The sequence below is a fragment of the Castor canadensis genome, chromosome 17 (assembly GCF_047511655.1).
Source record: "Castor canadensis chromosome 17, mCasCan1.hap1v2, whole genome shotgun sequence".
Taxonomy (NCBI): domain Eukaryota; kingdom Metazoa; phylum Chordata; class Mammalia; order Rodentia; family Castoridae; genus Castor; species Castor canadensis.
The window spans coordinates 43,103,366-43,120,738 of NC_133402.1; the positions used below are offsets into that span (position 1 = coordinate 43,103,366).

General features: G+C 40.6%; 1 protein-coding gene across 14 annotated transcripts in view; it reads right to left on the bottom strand.

Annotated features, from left to right (window-relative positions):
- The window catches only part of Ulk4 (unc-51 like kinase 4), a 548,798-nt gene that overhangs the window by 305,709 nt on the left and 225,716 nt on the right, over positions 1 to 17,373 (bottom strand). For 9 of the 14 annotated variants that reach the window (XM_074059105.1, XM_074059103.1, XM_074059104.1 and 6 more), the window contains exon 31: positions 659 to 707. The exons of 4 other annotated variants lie outside the window; for them this stretch is intronic. In XM_074059105.1, the coding sequence (XP_073915206.1) occupies positions 659 to 707 (49 nt within the window). Of the gene's footprint in view, positions 1 to 652; positions 708 to 3,823; positions 4,066 to 17,373 lie in introns of those variants that run through there. One more of the 14 variants, XR_012443107.1, reaches the window with a different exon arrangement.

Genomic DNA, 17,373 nt, shown 5'->3' on the forward strand with positions numbered 1-17,373 from the left:
CCACAGATAAAAGATTTCATTCAAAAGATGATGTTCATTTAAGATGCATTGTGGGACTAGAAAAAGTGATGTATGGAAGCTAAACTATTCTAAGTTCTGAAGAAGACCACTTTCTGACTAGAAGCATAAACGTGCTGGTCTGATCCCAGTGACACTTCAGTAAGCATCTGAAAATTCATACTGAAGCAAGCAATATTGACTCTGCCCTTCCTGCAACACCAACCCCAGAGTGGCTAACCTCTCTATGTTACAAAACACATATTAGCTGGGCATGGTGGCTCACCCCTATAATTCTAGCACTCAGGAGGCAAAGGAAGATCACAAGTTTGAGGTCAGGCTGGGCTACAAAGCAAGACTCTGCCTCAAAAACCAAAAAGAAAAAAAAAAGGGAAACATATATTGTTTAATTCAACAAAAATAAAATGCTATTGATCTGTAAAAAGGCAGGTCATTAAATTTTGGAGTGTAGCATGTCTTTACAGATAGGCAAGCTAAGGTTGGCTGAGGCTGTGAGGCAGAAGGCACATAGTGCACAGTGAGGCAGATGGCACATAGCACACGACCCTTTGGTCTATGAAAGGCAGCCATACAACTTGGTCGAAATCTTTAAACTTTTTAGATTTCACTTGAATTTCAAATGCATTATTTCCTTTCTTACCAGAATCACTTCAAAAATGAATGGGATCAGTTTGCTTTCTTCCACAAGTCTGTTAAAAAGAAAAAGCCACACATTAGATAATGTCTATTTAAACTCTTATCCTGATAGGAAGCAATGAAACCTCCCATGTTTAATTGCTGAAACTCTGTTACCGAGAAATACTATGATTAAATGCAATACACTGAACTACAGCCATTAAATACGAGAAACATGAGGCTTCTTTGCAAGTGACTTCTTAGCTTAGTCTTATTGATCTGCAGAAAGTGAAATATCAAAAAAATGGATATTTTAACGTGAAAATTAATTAAAATTCACAATTATTATAAAGACCATCGAAAAAGGTAATGCCAGTTAAAACTCAGTGCACTATTAAATTATAAGCATGCAACATTGCAATTTTTTATATATGCCTCATTAGCTGTATTCTCAGCATTAATGAATTAGTGTACAATGAATTTTAATAGCCTCTAATTTCTAAAAAATTGGATACCAATCACCCAGTACACTCTGGCCACTTTAGCCAAATCTAGTTATGAATTTTCATCAACTGTAACAGAATAGTTTTTTTTCATGAAATGGAAGAGAAAATAGACTTGACAAAACCAAAACCATTAAAGTTGGTTTTATTAAGAACAACACGCCAGGGATGGGGATGTGGTTCAGCAACACAGTGCCTGCCTAGACTGCACGAAGCCCTGGGGTTGATCCCCAGTGTTGGAAAAAAATAAATAAATTTAAAGAACAGTGTTTCAATTACTTCAATCTCTAAATATTCCTTTAGTCTGGGGGCTACCAAACTTTTTTCCCATAACAGGACAGATAGTAAATACTGTGCACTTTGCAGTCCACAGAATCTTCATAGCAACTACTCAACTCTGTTCTTGTAATGTGAAAGAAGCCATAAGCAATACATAAATAGGCATGGTTGTGTATCAATAAGACATTATTTACAAAAAATGTAGCTGAACATTTTTGGGCCACAAGAAAAAGTTTTTTGACCCCTGCTTAAGTTAAAAAATCAATTACCTTCCTTTTTAATATCTCATTAGAATTAACTCTGTATGACAAAGCTTATGACAAGCTTGTTGTATACATTAGTGTAGTCTGTCTATTTCATAGAAAAAACCCCAGAGATCGGAACAGAATTTTATCATCTGGCTCTCAGGAGCTTTTCTGTCTATGATAATGCATAGGTAAAGAAATACCTATGAGACTAACCCAAAAAAGATCACAGCGTTTATGAGTATCTGTTGAGGGAAAGATACAGAGAGATTTCTCAAAGATTAAAACAAATAGAGAGGCCAACCTAGTATTTAACAAAAATGATAATAATAATAATAATAAATAAATAAATAAAAAATCAAATGTCATTACTGTTCATCATAGCTCTATTCACAATTGCCAAGATACAAAACAATGCAAGTGCCCATCAATGAACAAATGGAGAGAGAAAATGAGGTACATGCACATAACAGGACACTAACAGACCTTAAAAAGGGGGAATTCTGTCATTTATGACAATGTAGATGAATCCAGAGGATTCTATTCTAAATGAAATAAGCCAGACAAGGCATGTGACACATGTCTGTAATCCTAACACTCAGAGGGGTGAAGCAGGAGGATTAACAGTTTGAGGCCAGCCTGGGCTACACCATGAAACACATTCTCAACAAAAAACAAAAGAAACCAAAATGCTGCATGATTTCACTAAAAGAGTTGAACTTGAAAGAATAGAGTCAGAGGTTGGTATCAAGGCTGGGAGCAGGGACGAAAGAAGAAAAATTAGTAAAAGGGTACAAAGTTCATCTGGATGGGGTAGTACATTCCTGTGATGTCCTGCACAGCACAGTTACTATGGTTATTAATGTGTTGCATAGTTCAAAATTGCAACAAGAGTAGATTTTAAATGTTCTCACCAAAAGATATTGATATTGTGATGATAAATGTGAGCATGATTTAATCATCCCAAGATGTACATATGTATCATAACATACTGTGCTCCACAAATGTATAGTTAATATGTGTCAATTAAAAATAAAGCTTGAGTAAATAAATAAAAATTTTTAAATAAGTGTGACTTCTTTTGTGGGGAAAAATGTTTTGATTACAAATATTGATTTCATTTACATCCATTCACTTTGTTGGGCTAATGAAGGCTCAGGAGCGAGCCCAGGTAGGACTGGAAATGCTCAGACTCAAGCCCACACCCAACCTCAGACCCCACACACGCACAGAGCACTTCCTCAGCTCCCTAGGTGTTAGCTATGTCTTTTCTGAAATCACTTTTTAAATTTTTATAATATACACTATTAGGCCTAGGATGAAACAGCCAGGCAGATAACACCTCAGAGGTGTCCTAACAACCAGGGCCAAGAAAGTCTCAAGAACATAGATCCCACTACCCCTCCAATGGTACTGACAAGTTCATCATTCAGGTCCAGAAGCATCCATTCCCAGTGTGAGTGTGCTGTAAGATATATTCTATTATGATTAAACCACACAAAACTACTTAATTCATTCTTAACTATTACACCAAATCCTCTCCACATCACCATATCACAAGCAAGCTGGCCTGAATTCCCTCTATCTCCTTTAACTCTACAGTGTACCACTCCAGGCCCTGCATTCTTCTGAACACAGTTACCCAGGGCAATTTTGTCCTCTGATTTCATTAACATAATTTAGAGCCATATCTGGTAAACAAAAAGGGAACTCAGGCTAAGTTAAAATCTTTTAGTTTTAAAAAATAATCCCTACATTGTTTTCCATGACTCATGAACTAATCTTAAATGTAACTGCAAACCAAGTAACAGCCATCAAATTCTATACTTTTCCAAATTATGGGGGTGACCAACAAGCAAACAATAAGGTGATTTACTGGGTATTAATTAGCATTTCTAAAAATTAAAGATAACAAAACAAAGAATATCCCAGAGTGTCATAACAGTACTGCTGTGTGATGTACTGGACAGTGGCATAAAATGCTTTCCAATTAATCAACTCATTTATTTTTACATAAGTTGTAGATAAGACATCTGATAGCCACAGTGCCACTGATGGCCATGATTAACCCAAAGCCACTGCTATGGGGACAATATTCATTTGTCTTTCAGCGTTCTTAACCTAAAATGTGATTTTTTTTTTTTTTTAAAACAGTGTCCTTACTTTCAGCATCTCATTTCATATCACCATAAGAGCACTGGTGGCTCAGGTCTCAGACAATCAGCCCGTCTCACTGTGCTCTGGGTAACAGAGCAGTAGACTCAGGGTTCTTCCACTGACAGGGCACTTTGAAGCACAGCTTGGCCTCTCTCTCAGGGAGCAGACAGCTTGCCTCCAAAGCAAGGTGACATTGCTGATTCTTGGAGAATGAATCAGATGACAAGTCCTCAATCTTCATGGCAGAACTTGGATAATAATGACACAAAACGCTTTGTTATTTTGGGGTGTCCTGTGGTTGCCCTGTGGTTTAAGTCACATATATCATTTTACCACATGACCCTGTTATAGTCTAACTCCTCAAAAAATGGAATTTCTATGATTTATGGGTAACCTGAAGAACAGGAAGTAAAGAGAATTATTTAAATCTTTTTAAATTCTAAACAAACGAAACAGAGATCTTTCTGAAATTATCCCTAATCTTCAAAGGAGTATGAAGATACTCACTATGCAACAGTGTGCTGTTCTTCCTCTATGTTAGCCATCAAAGCACACTGCATTTAGAGAATTCCAAGAAGTAAACAGAAATATACTGCCCTACCCAAATGTGTTTCCTGGGATGGCTTTTCCTTGGGGTGTGTTTGTTCCCCTTCACAAGGCAATTTAATGATCAATTCAGTGTGTGGTTAAGGAGTGTTCCTTACAAAGTTTTGTTTCAGAAGACTCACGGGGATTTTATACATCTACGATATATATTATTAACAGAGAAAGTGCTCTTTCCATTAGAAAACCTTAAATAAACTTACAAAAATCTTTACTATCTATTATTTGGCATTCTACTCCTCCTCTACCTGGAGTAAATGTTGCCTTCATGTTAGGAAGATTTTTTAAAAAGATTTATTGATGCTTGATAATTCATTCTAAATAGTATTTAAAACAGCATTAAAATGTTAATGTACTTTTATACTATTTAGATATGTATGTAAGTGTATATTTAAATGAAATATGTATTTAAGTTCTAAATTTACTTGAGATTTATGTGTAGAAGCTTACAAGTACAAACTGATCCACAAGAGGATTTGCTCAGAAAATTATGGGTAATTATATCACTATAATCACTACATAATTAAAATAATATTTTCATAATGCACAACACTTCCTCTGTAAGAAAGAGCAGTTATTTCTAAAGTGAAAGCCTATGGAATTAGGTGGCCTTGATCGTTCTCTATTTTCTGGCACAATTGTATTCCACATAGGTTGAAAATGAAGACTAAATATGAATCCGGCCCTATTTGAAAATAATTACTGGTTACAATTAGAGTAGGAATGGGGAGATGGTCATTACTGGTACTGGAACGCTGAGAGCTACAACTGGGTTAGGCTGCATTTCAGAACATTATAAACCTTTGTAAACTTTCCTTCAAAACTTAAGACTTTGGGGCTGGTGGAATGGCTCTAGTAGTATAGCTCCTGCCTAGCAAGTGTGAAGCCCTGAATTCAAGCCCCATTACTAGAAAAAAAAAAAAAAAAAAAACCTTACAAGTTTTGCCCCAAGACCTCCTAGGGGTGAACCAAGAACAAAAGCTAAGGAGCTCCCTTTCCCAGCTCCCAAACTCCTATTAACTCAGAGCAGAGGCTGAGGAAGTAAGGGAGAGGCACAGGGTCCCTGCCTGCTCCAGACTGGGTTTGCCAGGACAAGGAAAGCAATCCCTAAGAGTGATGACACAGTTCCAAGGAAATAACTGGTACTGGGTTTGCTTGCTTGTTTGAAATCTTTATCTACCCAGGTGAAGAGAGAGAAGACATGAAGCAAAGGCCAGAAGTCTAGTCCATAAACCAGCTCCATCCAGAGGGGATATGTGCCCTCCAAAGGGATTCTCCATCCACCACCCTATCTCTGCATGCCAGATATCCATCCTGTCATGCAGATTTTACTCAGCACAGCCATGTGCTACATAACGACATTGCAGTCAACGGTGAACCACAAATGTAGCAGCCATCCTGTAAGAGTACAGTGGAGCTGAAATTTTCCTATCGACTACTGACACCTTAGTTATCATAATGTCATAGCAGCTGACATTACACAAGTGTCACTCCACATTACACACAAGTGACACTGGTTTAGACAAATTTACTGCACTGCCAATGGCAAAAAAAAAAAAGTACAGTGCAGACAACTGTGTACAGTAAATAATACTCAGTAATGGTTACAAAAACTGTTACTGGCTTATGTATTTACTGCACTGTAGTTTTTATCTTTATTTTAGACTGTGATCCTCTAATGATTAAAGACAAGTTTCTGTAAGACAGGCTGCTCTGTCACACCAGCAGTGACCTCACACATCCTGTGTTCACAGTGTCTCTTCTGTGTATCTCTTACAGGTCAATCGGGACTGACCTGTACTTCTAGATTTGTGTAAGTATATGCTGCGATGTTTGTACAAGGACAAAATCACCTAATGATGCATTTCTCAGAACAGATCTTTAAGTGACACATGGCTATCCTAAAGACCTTGTTTTCCTAGAAAATATCTCAACATTCAATTTATGATCAACACTAATGAGCCCTTGCCATGTGCTAATCCTTATAAACTCAATGCCCATCCCCTCAAACTCAAAGTTAAGTGGGTTAACAGACACATGAAGAAATATAAAAATGGAATTAATTCTTATCACAGCTACATGCACAGGATATAAAGGATCTACATAAGAAAGCCTAGCTAGCCAGACCAGTGAGAGGTAGTGTTCATGAGCCTTGACAGACAGTAGGAATTAGCCAGTTGAAGTGTCTGGAGTGAGCAAGTGTGTGTATTTGGGTTAGTGGCACAGAACATTCTAAGAAGATACAGCCTTGAATTCCACGCTAAGAAGTTTTACCCTGAAGGTCAGAAGATTTTAAGCTGGAAGACACAATTTGATCTGCTTTTCAGACTCCAATCTGACTGTAATAGGGGAAGCGAATGGTGAAGGAATGTGGTCTAGAACCTCACTTCTCAAAATATGCTCTAGAGACCAAAGACAGGCTGCCAGGCATCACAGTTCTGTGATCTGGTAACTGTAGAAGTCAGAAAGACTAAGTCTCTATTATCTAATAATAAAAATGTGAGGTGAGGTGTGTAATAGTTTTAAAACATGGCCCCACCAAAATACAATGGAAAATAGGAGTGTGGAAAAACAGAAAATCTATACAGTACCTCCCTATGCAAGATATCCACAATGTCTGAGAACCCCTGCAGACACCACTTTACTAAGTGAATGAGGTTCATGTTCCAGTAATAAGACACATGGTCAACCTGCATACTCTTAATGCGATGTATTCAGGAGGCCAGAACATCAATGTAATCACGCACCAAAAAAAAAAACAAAAAAACAAAAAAAACAGGCAAACATAGATCAAGGGGCATCTTGCAAAATAATTCCCCATGGCATTTCAAAAGTACTGTGGTCATGAAGGACCAGGAAAGCTGAGGAACTTTCCCAGACAAAGGAACCAGAAGGACTAAACACTATGTGAGACTAGGATTAGATTGACTGGGTCCTGGGCAGGAAAACTGGCGGAATTGGAAGAAGATGAGCAGTTCAGCTGTTAGTGCTGTTATCAGTGCTAATTCTCTGGTTTTGCTAACTGTCCAATAGCTATGTCTGATGTTGCTATTCGCGGAAGCTGGCTGAAGGGCACAGAAATTTTTTTAATTACTTGGCAACTTTTTTGTAAGGCTGACCTTAATTTCACTTGCAAGGACCCTAAACAATAGCACTAAATTATTGTTCAACTGAATAACAAGAAGGTACCCAGGCACCAGGGTCTGGGAATCCTACTGGTCATCTTAGAATCCATCTACCCCAGACCTGAGCTTCCCTCAAGTCCTTTCCATTCCACTTTATTCCTCCCTCCATTTTTAGTAATAATTCACGTTTGACTCTCTGAATGAGCTACTTTTGCTCAACTTGATTATAAAGCCTGGACTTTGTTTAGCTCTCCAACAATACTGGTTAGGAGTTTTAGATCCCAAGAGCACTTGTCTATACACAAAGCTTGTCTGTTTACATGACTTAGCAGTCTAGTGGACCAACGACAGTCATTTTAAATTAAAAACTCTGACAGCAAACTGAATTTCAAATGATTCCTTCAGTGAGTCAGCTTCACAAAGAAATGAGTTCATCATGTTTAGTTATGGTATGATATCAGGACTTCTCTGAAAGCAAAAAATTGGCAGCTTTTCTCCTTGAAATGTTTGCCTTTGCCTGCAACACTTGCTGATCCACTCACAGAGTGTATCATATGCACACATGCACACACGGCGGGGTTGAGTTTCAGCGGGCATAAATTTAGGTCCAGGCATTTTACAAAGGTCTAGAGAATCTTCATTATGGGCAGGCATTCTGTCTCTTTCCTGGGAAAGTTTACATCCCAGCAGACACAAAACATATATAAAAACAACTGAATCCAAGTTATAAGGATGACTGCCTCATTCACTGAGAAAGGCTGAGAATGAAGTTATCATACAAAGATATATTAGAATGCCCCTCCTACAGAGGACTCTCCCCCTGCCTAAAAGAACATGAAAAAGATAAGAATTTTTGTAAGAGAAGCTTTGGGTTGGATAGAAGAAAGTGTTCTCCAACAGACAGGATAATTTAAGTGGAAACAGAAGAAGTATGTGTCACATCAAGTTTGCAAAATACTTTTATACCTAATTCCTCAACAGATGTAAAACACAGCCCTGTGTGAGAGACACGAGGCTGTAGTGATTCTACCAAGGCAAGCACAGAAATGAAGGGAAGCACCTGGGTGAAGGGAAGCACCTGGGTGAAGAGGCTCTTGGTACAGAGTGAGAGACAAGGCGCCCCAGTGTCTACCAGCTCCAGAGGCTACCTTGCACCTCAAAGTCCTGCTTCACGGACTTTCCACCAATTGTCCCTGCCCAGGTGACAGCGCTCTTGCTAACCAGCAGAGGGCTCTGGTCCCACATTCCCATGTCCTGCCCTGTGTGGCTGTCCTATCTTCCTGTCTTGGTCCTGAGTAGACTTTCTCCTCCCTCCCTGCAGCTGGCCTCCTTTCTCTGCTGCTTCTTGAGTCCTTGATACTCTCTGTAACATGTGATTCTGGATTCATCCCCAGCTCCCCATGGAGAACTGCAGGTGAGACCCAAGAGAAGGAGACAGCCCTAAGATAAAGGACAGACAGGGGCCCAGATTATAGGCCCAGGACTGCTTGGCCATACATACTGCTAGCACCTCTGTTCTCCCACAGATATGAGCCCAGCAAAAAAGAAAGCAATTACACATGAGATATTTGACTTTCCTTCAACTTAATGAGCCTGCTTATTTCCCAGAGCCCTTTTCTGTCCTGTTACTTCATGAAATGCAAGGGAGTCTTTTTTTAGGCCTCTACTTGAAGTAGGATAAGAGTTCTCTCTTTTCTCTCACATTCATTCAATAAACATATGCTTAGTGCCTATTACAAGCCACACACAGGGTTAAGGAAGAGTGACATCAATATCGTAAGTGCTATGATAGATACATGAAGTTAAGGTCTACCAAGGGTACAGAAGGGATGACAAATGGTCTTCTGTATCTGAAGGCAAAGCAAAGGTTTCAAAGCACATCCAACAATAACAGCAGCAGCCAATGGGGACCACACAGTTATTATGCAAAACACATGGTTCAAGGCATTGCTGTTATTTTTATTATTAGTCTTTTCTTCCTCAGGTGAGAAACTGAGGCACAGAAAAGTTAAGCAAATAGGTGAGGTGACGAGCAGTAGGAATGAAATACACCCAGGCACTCAGATCAGAACCACACTGCACAAGACAGGTCCTGTGGGAGCATGGAAGAATGGGTTAGTGATAGAGCTGGAGACATAGGAGGGAAGAAAGGGACAACAGACAGGGACAGAGTGAGTCCTGGGCAAAAGGAACAGCATGACGAAAGCAAAACCATGGCTTGTTAAGGGCAATGAAAAGTAAGTGAAAAAGTAAGTATTCAGTAAGTGGAAGAGGAAGGAAGAAGACAGCAAAGACCAGGCTGGAGGAGGGAAGCACCTAAAGACCTTGTGAGGCTGTGTGTGTGGACTGCCTCAACCCCAGGGCCAGGTTTGGAAAGCATCAGCCTGTGGGCCAAACTCTGGATTTGTATGGTCCACAGGCTGAGAACATTTCTTAAGTTTGTAATAAGCTGAGGAAAAACAAAAGATGACTATTTTGTGATAGATGAAAATTACATGAAATTCAAATTTCAGTGTTCATAAATAAAACTTTAGTGATGCACAGCTGTTCATTTACACACTGTCTGGCTGCTTTATAATCTGGATGGCAGAGCTGAGCAGCTGTAGCACAGACCACACAGCCTGTAAAGCCAAAGATATACACCGCCTGGCCTTTCACAGAGACAGTTCTAGGTGTCTGTGCACCTAGACATGGGGACTCTAGGGAAAGTGGTCTCGTTAGCAGTTTTGTATTTTTAAAAAGGTTATTCAGGCTACAGTGAGGGCAGCTGGGGAAACAACAGGGCTGGGAAACAGAAGATCAGTTAGTGTGGTGGCGCCTGCCTATAATCCCAGCAACACGGGAGGCATAGGTGGAGGAAACTGAAGTCCAGGCTGGCCCGTGGAAAAAAGCACAAGAGTCTATCTGAAAAATAATTAAAGCAGAAAAGGATGAGTGGTTCACGTGGTAAAGTGCCTGTTCTCAAGACAGGAGTGAGAAAATCAAAGCAGGAATCCATAGGTAATAACATTAACAAGGTTGTTTCAACAGAACTTGATAACCTACAGCATGCAGGAGGGAGAGGAGGGGGGATATGGAGAGTGACTCCAAGGCCTTGATCTGTCCCACCTGGTGGCCACCCTGGGACACCCACCTGGGTGGTAAACATCACATCACATCAGAGCCCGAGATCTCCCTCGCTGGAGCTGCCTGGGCCCAATGCCGTGCTCCCTGCTGCTCTTCTCACATAATCCACACTGTGAGGAGGGCATCATTAACTTCACCCCACCAGAAAAAAAAAAAAGACTGCACTGAACCTCCACCAAGGTAACACAGCTAATTAGTTTCAAAGTTCATCACCTCACCTGCTCTATGACACCATGCTAAGACAATGTTCAGAGGAGAAAAGCATGTTTGGAGAAGAGGTGAATTAAGAAACAAACATAAAACTCACTACATGAAAACCAGTAAAGGACTGGGCATGGTAGTGTATGCCTGTCATCCCAGCTACGCAGGAGGCATAGGAGGTCAAAAAAAAGCATGAGACTCTATTTGAAAAATAATCAAGCAGGGCTCTGGTGGCTCGTGCCTGTAATTAGAGCTACTTGGGAGGCTGATATTTGGAGTACCCCAGTTCAAGGTCAGCAGGGGCAAATAGTTCATGAGACTCCATTTCCAAAGTAACTAGAACAAAATGGACTGGAGGTATGGCTCAAGTGGTAGAGTAGCTGCTTTCCAAGCATGAAGCCCTGGGTTCTGTGAGAATCCACTAAAATTGGGTCTTTTCTGTCAAAGGAGGTTACTATGTTATATAACTATCACTGTACAGATCCCAGCTAACTTCCCCAAATTGTTGCCTCAGTGCTTTGTAAAACATCACTTAACCTTGCACAGCTCCCATTTGCAAACGTTCCTAGATGAGTAAGTTCTTGTTATCGCCAGATGCCCTGTCTTTAAAATGCTTGCTTAAAACGACTAATTGCTCAGAGGAATTTCTTTACTTTCCCTGCCCCAGGGTCCTTTGACCACTTGTCCCCTTCTCAAATTAGTCAATCATGAAGATTGTGAACCCAAACCTGCACAAATCAGGGTGAGGGGCAGACTTGTACTAGAGATTAATTAAAAAAAAAAAAAAAACCCACAGATTTCCTACTTGGTGTGCTTGCTAACTGTACTTGAAGTCTTTGTTGGCTGACACCCTTCCACAGAAGTAAATTTTGTCTTGCCTATTGACTTCTGAGTGGTGTCATTTCTCTCATGATACCCCAAGGTCCCAAAAGCATTTCTAACAGTTCAAAACCCATTTCCACCAGAAAGAAACAAGCAAAAAAAAAAAAAGCAGCTGGCAAGAAAACCTGGTGGTCACAATGGCCATGTGAGGAGGAAGAAGGAATGTTACAGGATAGAAGCGAAAGGAGAAGAGCAGTGTGGCCCCTGATGCTGAGATTTTGGACTCGGCCCCACTACTCCGTCTCCTTTTGCTAAGCCTCAGTAACTTTAGGACCCCAAGCTCACTGTGAAACTACTCGAGGCTGCCCATGGACAAGGTGGGGGGACTGTCATTCACGCTAAGGCCTTCTGAGAGCCACCAGCCTTATGCATGTGCATGCAGGGTAAACAAGTCCACACTTCTGTCCTGATTGTAGGAAAAAAGCATTTAAAATTATTTACATAAAATATGCAAATGTAGAAGCATAAATATAGTCTTTTATTGATGTTATATCTGGGGGAAAGTGAAAAAGTATTATAATGAAAATATAATCCTTCTACTCTAAAAAATTCATTGTCTTTTTTTTTTTTTTCTTGGCTAGGCAAGTGCTCTACCATGGTGCTGTTGCTTTAAATGTCTGCGTGGGTGTTCTGTCTTTGGTTGGTGGGTTGGGGGTTTTCTTTTTATTTTTCATGACTAAGTTTATGTAGCCCAGGCTGGCTTTCAACTTACAATCTTCCTGCTTCATCCTCCCATGCTGGGATTATAGGTGTGAACCAACACACCCAGCTTTGAGGGACATTCTTGTACAGAAATATTTGTATACGTCTCTTATTATTTTCATAAGATATAATCCTAAAAGTGGAATCAAAGGTACTTAAGGTTTAATAGGTATTGAGAGTTTGCTCATCAAAAAGTATAAACTATAACATTTATTTACTAGGCAAATAAATTGTATATATTTACCATATAAAGCATGTAGTTTTAAAATAAGCATACATTATGGTATGGCTAAACTGAGCAAAATATACATTACCTCATATACCTATCCATTTTTTATGGTGAGATAATTTACAATCTACTCTCTCAGCAATTCTCAAGAATAAAATACATTGTTACTACCTACAGTCACCATGTTATACATTATATCTTTTGGATTTCTCTTCCTAACTGAAAGTTTGTATCCTTTGCCCAACATCTCCTGCCCAATGCCCAAGTTCTGGTAGCCACCATTCTCTCTACTTCTGAGTTCAACATGTAAGTCGGACCGTGGGGCATTTGTCTTTTGTGTATGGCTTATTTCACTTAACACAGTGTCCTCCGGGCTCATCCACACTCCTGCAATGAGGGAATCCTTCCTGCCTCCCTCCTTTTCTTCTTTCCTCTCTTCCTCTTTTCCTTTTTAGTTTTTGTTTTGTAAGACAGAATCTTGCTATACAGCCCAGGCTGGCCTCAAACTCTCAATCCTCCTACCTCAGTCTCTCCACTGCTGGGAATATCACTTAGATGTACACTAAGGATTTCTTTATTTAAGGGTGAATAGTATTCCACTGTGAAAATAGAGGGTGTGTGTGTGTGTGTGTGTGTGTGTGTGTGTGTGTGTGTGTGTGTGTGTGTGTGTGTGTAGAGACCTACATAGGTAGATAGATGCTTTTTGCCCAGGTGTGTGCCACCACACCTGCTTATTTTTTGAGATGAGGTCTAACTTTTGGCAGAACTAGCCTCAAACTATGATCCTCCCAATCTCTGCCACCTAAATAGCTGGAATTACACCTGTGAGTATAATTATACCTGCATGGTCACAGGCACCTGGGTTTCAAAACACAGACCAAGACAAACCAGAAGTAGCTCAGCTTGGTAAAGCAAAGAACAATGGAATCTGGATCCCACCTCTGCTCTCCCTTTACATTAACTGTGTGGGGTGGGGGAACCAACAAATGCTCTGAAGCCCTTTCAGTGAAGACCCAGGCCAGTGCACTAGCCATGGCTTTGCTGTACCTCTGATGCTCCCACATCTCAGGGCCTTGCTCACTCTGGAGGGAATATCTACCCCAGGGCTGGTCAATTCCTGGAGAGCTGACGACTGGCTATGAGCCAGCTTTCCTAAGCAGGCCAACCAGTCCAGAGCTCCTGTCCCAAACACCCCATTTTTTGAGCTCCTAAAACTTGTCTCCTGCTCTGATTCCTCCGGGGCCAAGTACCAGACCCCTAGGGACAGCCCAACACCCCAGAGCTCACTGAAGTCATGCAAGTTAGCCAAGGCCAAAGCTGCTCACTGGGTCTGGCCTATTCCTTCCCACAGAAACCACAGTCTCCTGACTGACTCTGCTCCCACCCCACTGGCCTCCTGTGGCATGGCATGCCCATCTCTTTTGAATCCAACAATCACTGCCATATCCGAATGATAAAATCTACATTAAAGCATCCGAATGATCTCCCAGGTTCCATATAGCTCTAAAATGCCTGTATTTTTACGTTTATATCAACAGAGTGGAAACAGCTTCATTCCTTTAGGCCCAGGAGTTAGCAAGTAAATATTCTGTCTCACATTTGCCTCTTTGTTTGTTAGTTTTACAACCCTTTAAAACTGTAAACACCACTCTTGCCTCACAAGCCACACCAAAACAAGCTGCCAGCCAGTTGGCCCAGTGGGGTCACAGTTTGCCAATCTCTGCTTTAGATAACAAGGGAAAGTCAACAGATCGTAGTATGTTTTGCAAAACATAAAAGGTTTTACTGAATCCATACTCAGATTTAAAACTGTCCTCCAAAGTACAACTGGAGAATCACTATTTATAAATGTCTGCAATAAACGCTGCTTTCTTATAAATCTCACACCAAGGAAGCCATCTACTTCTGACTCAGAAACAACTTCAAAGTATTCGTGTGGCCATGAACTCAGATCCATGTTGAACGAAAACAATGAGAAAATACCTTTGTGCTGAAATATCTCTCCTGGCTAGAGTCCAGCAGACACAAACAGAGCAGGCTCACAAATCAGGAAATCCACAACAAGGACAACTTATGTCTGTTCTAACATACTTATAGCCTATAGAGCCAGTCAAGACAGCATAAAGCAAACACACACCAATTATTAGCCCTTTCTTTATAATGGGAGATTGTGTTTTACTAAGTTACCAATGACAGTGAACAACCACTACCAGCTGAACCAAGAAAAAGAATGCTCCCAGGGAAAAACAAAATATTACACTTTTCAAGGGTTAATGGTTAAAAGGATAATTTCAGTGGGAAGATATAAAATACTTAAGCAAGTCGACAATTAGGGCAATGTTAATTTAACTTCCAAATTCTTTCTTGGTAAATTTTAACACCAATAATACACTTTGGACAAGTAAAAGACACTATAACCCCTTTCAGGAGTAACGTTTTAGCATTAGGTGGAGAGGCGGGATTGAAAAAGCCCTTGATTCAGGACTGAGGAAAAGAGCAGTGCCTCAAGATGTGCCTGCATTTGAAATCCTTCACATGAGCCTCATTCCCTGAAGTTCCTCTTCCTTACTGAGAAGCAACGATGTGGGCCTGATCTGGTCAAATGGCTGGGATGATGGCTCAAGGCGACATCATGAAAGAGGGAAAAGCAGGTGAAAGTAGATGCTGTATTGTGCAGAGTGCTAGTGAGCAAGACATGGGAAACACATGACAGCTGCCCTACAGGATATACAGTGACACCAAGGCTCCTGCCAGCTTCTCAGGAGGCCTCCAGTACCCACAGGCAATGGAGAAGCAACACTCCGCTTCTGGACAAGCTGATTAGGTCTAAGTTTAACAATGAGGTTTTTCTTTAGCACATGGTTACTTAACCCATGAGATTTCGTCTGAGGAAATACTGTGGCTGTATAAGTTCAGCTAATTGTGGGGATAAAAATAACCTGAAATGGCTTATTTAGCTCAAACATATCTGATAACTCTGATGAGCTGGCCTTCTATTTTTACCAGGTTACAAAATCCAAATTAAAATAGTTCAAAATATGGCAAAGCCTAATTTTAATAAGATGCAGAATGTGAAAGGCAAACTCAAAGGGAAGCCACCTTGGACTGAGGCTTCCCTGCAGCTGCCACAACCATTATCCAAGGTCAATCCCAATGAACTGCCCTCTGTGCAGTTTTATCCCATAACTGAGAAGCCCTTCTCCTTATTTTTCTGAGGTGTGAGTACCCTGGTTTCCACCAGTATCATCAAGCATTTCTGCCTCTGTCCAGGACTCGCCTCTTCTAGAACACTTCCCTCAACGTTTCTGCCTCCAGTGATGACAGAAGAAAAGGAAGGGAAGGGGGGGGGGGAAGAAAAGGGAACCTTCTTCTATAGACCATGTGTTAATACCACCCTTATTTTCCAGGGGAAGAAATCTAGATAGAGAGCAGCCAAGTGACTTGGCTATGATCACACAGCAGAGTGGGTAAATTTCTCTAAACAGTGCTATAGTTTTCTGAACATGACTGTCTCTTCGCAATCATTACACATTTAATAAAACCCTGTTTAAAAATCTGTTTCCTGACCACTCATGCCTGTAATTCCAGCTTCTCAGAAGTGGAGATCTGGAGGACCATGATTCAAGGCCAGCTCAGGCAAAAAGTTAGCAAGACTTCATCTTAACCAATAAGCCAGGAATAGTGGTGTGTATCTGTAACTCCAGATATTTAGGAGGCCTTAGATAGGAAGAACACAATTTGAGGCAAAAAAGTGAGGTTCTCCCAGAAAAATAACTACAGCAAAAGAAGGATGGAGGCATGACTCAAGTAGTAGAGCACCTGTCTAGGCAGGTAGACAGACTAGAGAGAGAGAGTGAGAGAGAGTGAGAGAGAGAGAGAGAGAGAGAGAGAGAGAGAGAGAGAGATTTGTCCCCTTCACTAAATTCTAACACCCAAGGGGACAGAAAGTAATCTTATCCTTTATCCTTGTCATCATTCAGCAGGTGCTCATTGTATGTTAAATGAATTAATCAAAGGATTGCCACACCATGGCTCAGGCCTGTAATTCTAGCTACACAGGAGGCAGAGATCAGGAGTTCAAAGCCAGCCAGCCTAGGCAAATAGTCTGCACGACCCTATCTCAAAAAAAAAAATAGGGCTGGTATTGTGGCTCAAGTGGTAGAGCCACTGCCTGCCAAGCATGAGGCCCTGAGTTCAAGCCCCAGTATTGCCCAAAAAAAAAAGGAACCAATGAACCAAGAATCAGAGAAGAGAAGTCATCTGGAGATGGCAACTACAGAATCAGGGGTTTCTATTGAAGGGGACATCATTGAATCACCTGAACTTCATTTTGGACATCCCTAAATGTCATTTTTCTAAGAAGCATTTTTATGAATCTGCCATAGAACAAAGAGTCCTAACATTTTGAGCAAACTAAAATAATTCTTCCTAGATAGAACATAAACAAAAAAAAAAATATTGGCAATTCAGGAAAAGAGCTAAATTTTGCTCCAAAAGAACTCCAAATTAAAACTCAATTTCTATGCTCAGGATGATTTACTGAGAGCTAATTAGCTCTTAATGGAAACAAGCTACTGGAGTATTGCTGTCTCTGAGAGGAATGGCTTGGTGCGACCTACTGTACAATTAAAAAGAGAGAAAAGAGCAGAGATCACGGGAGTTGACACATTCCTTCTGTCAGTGAAACT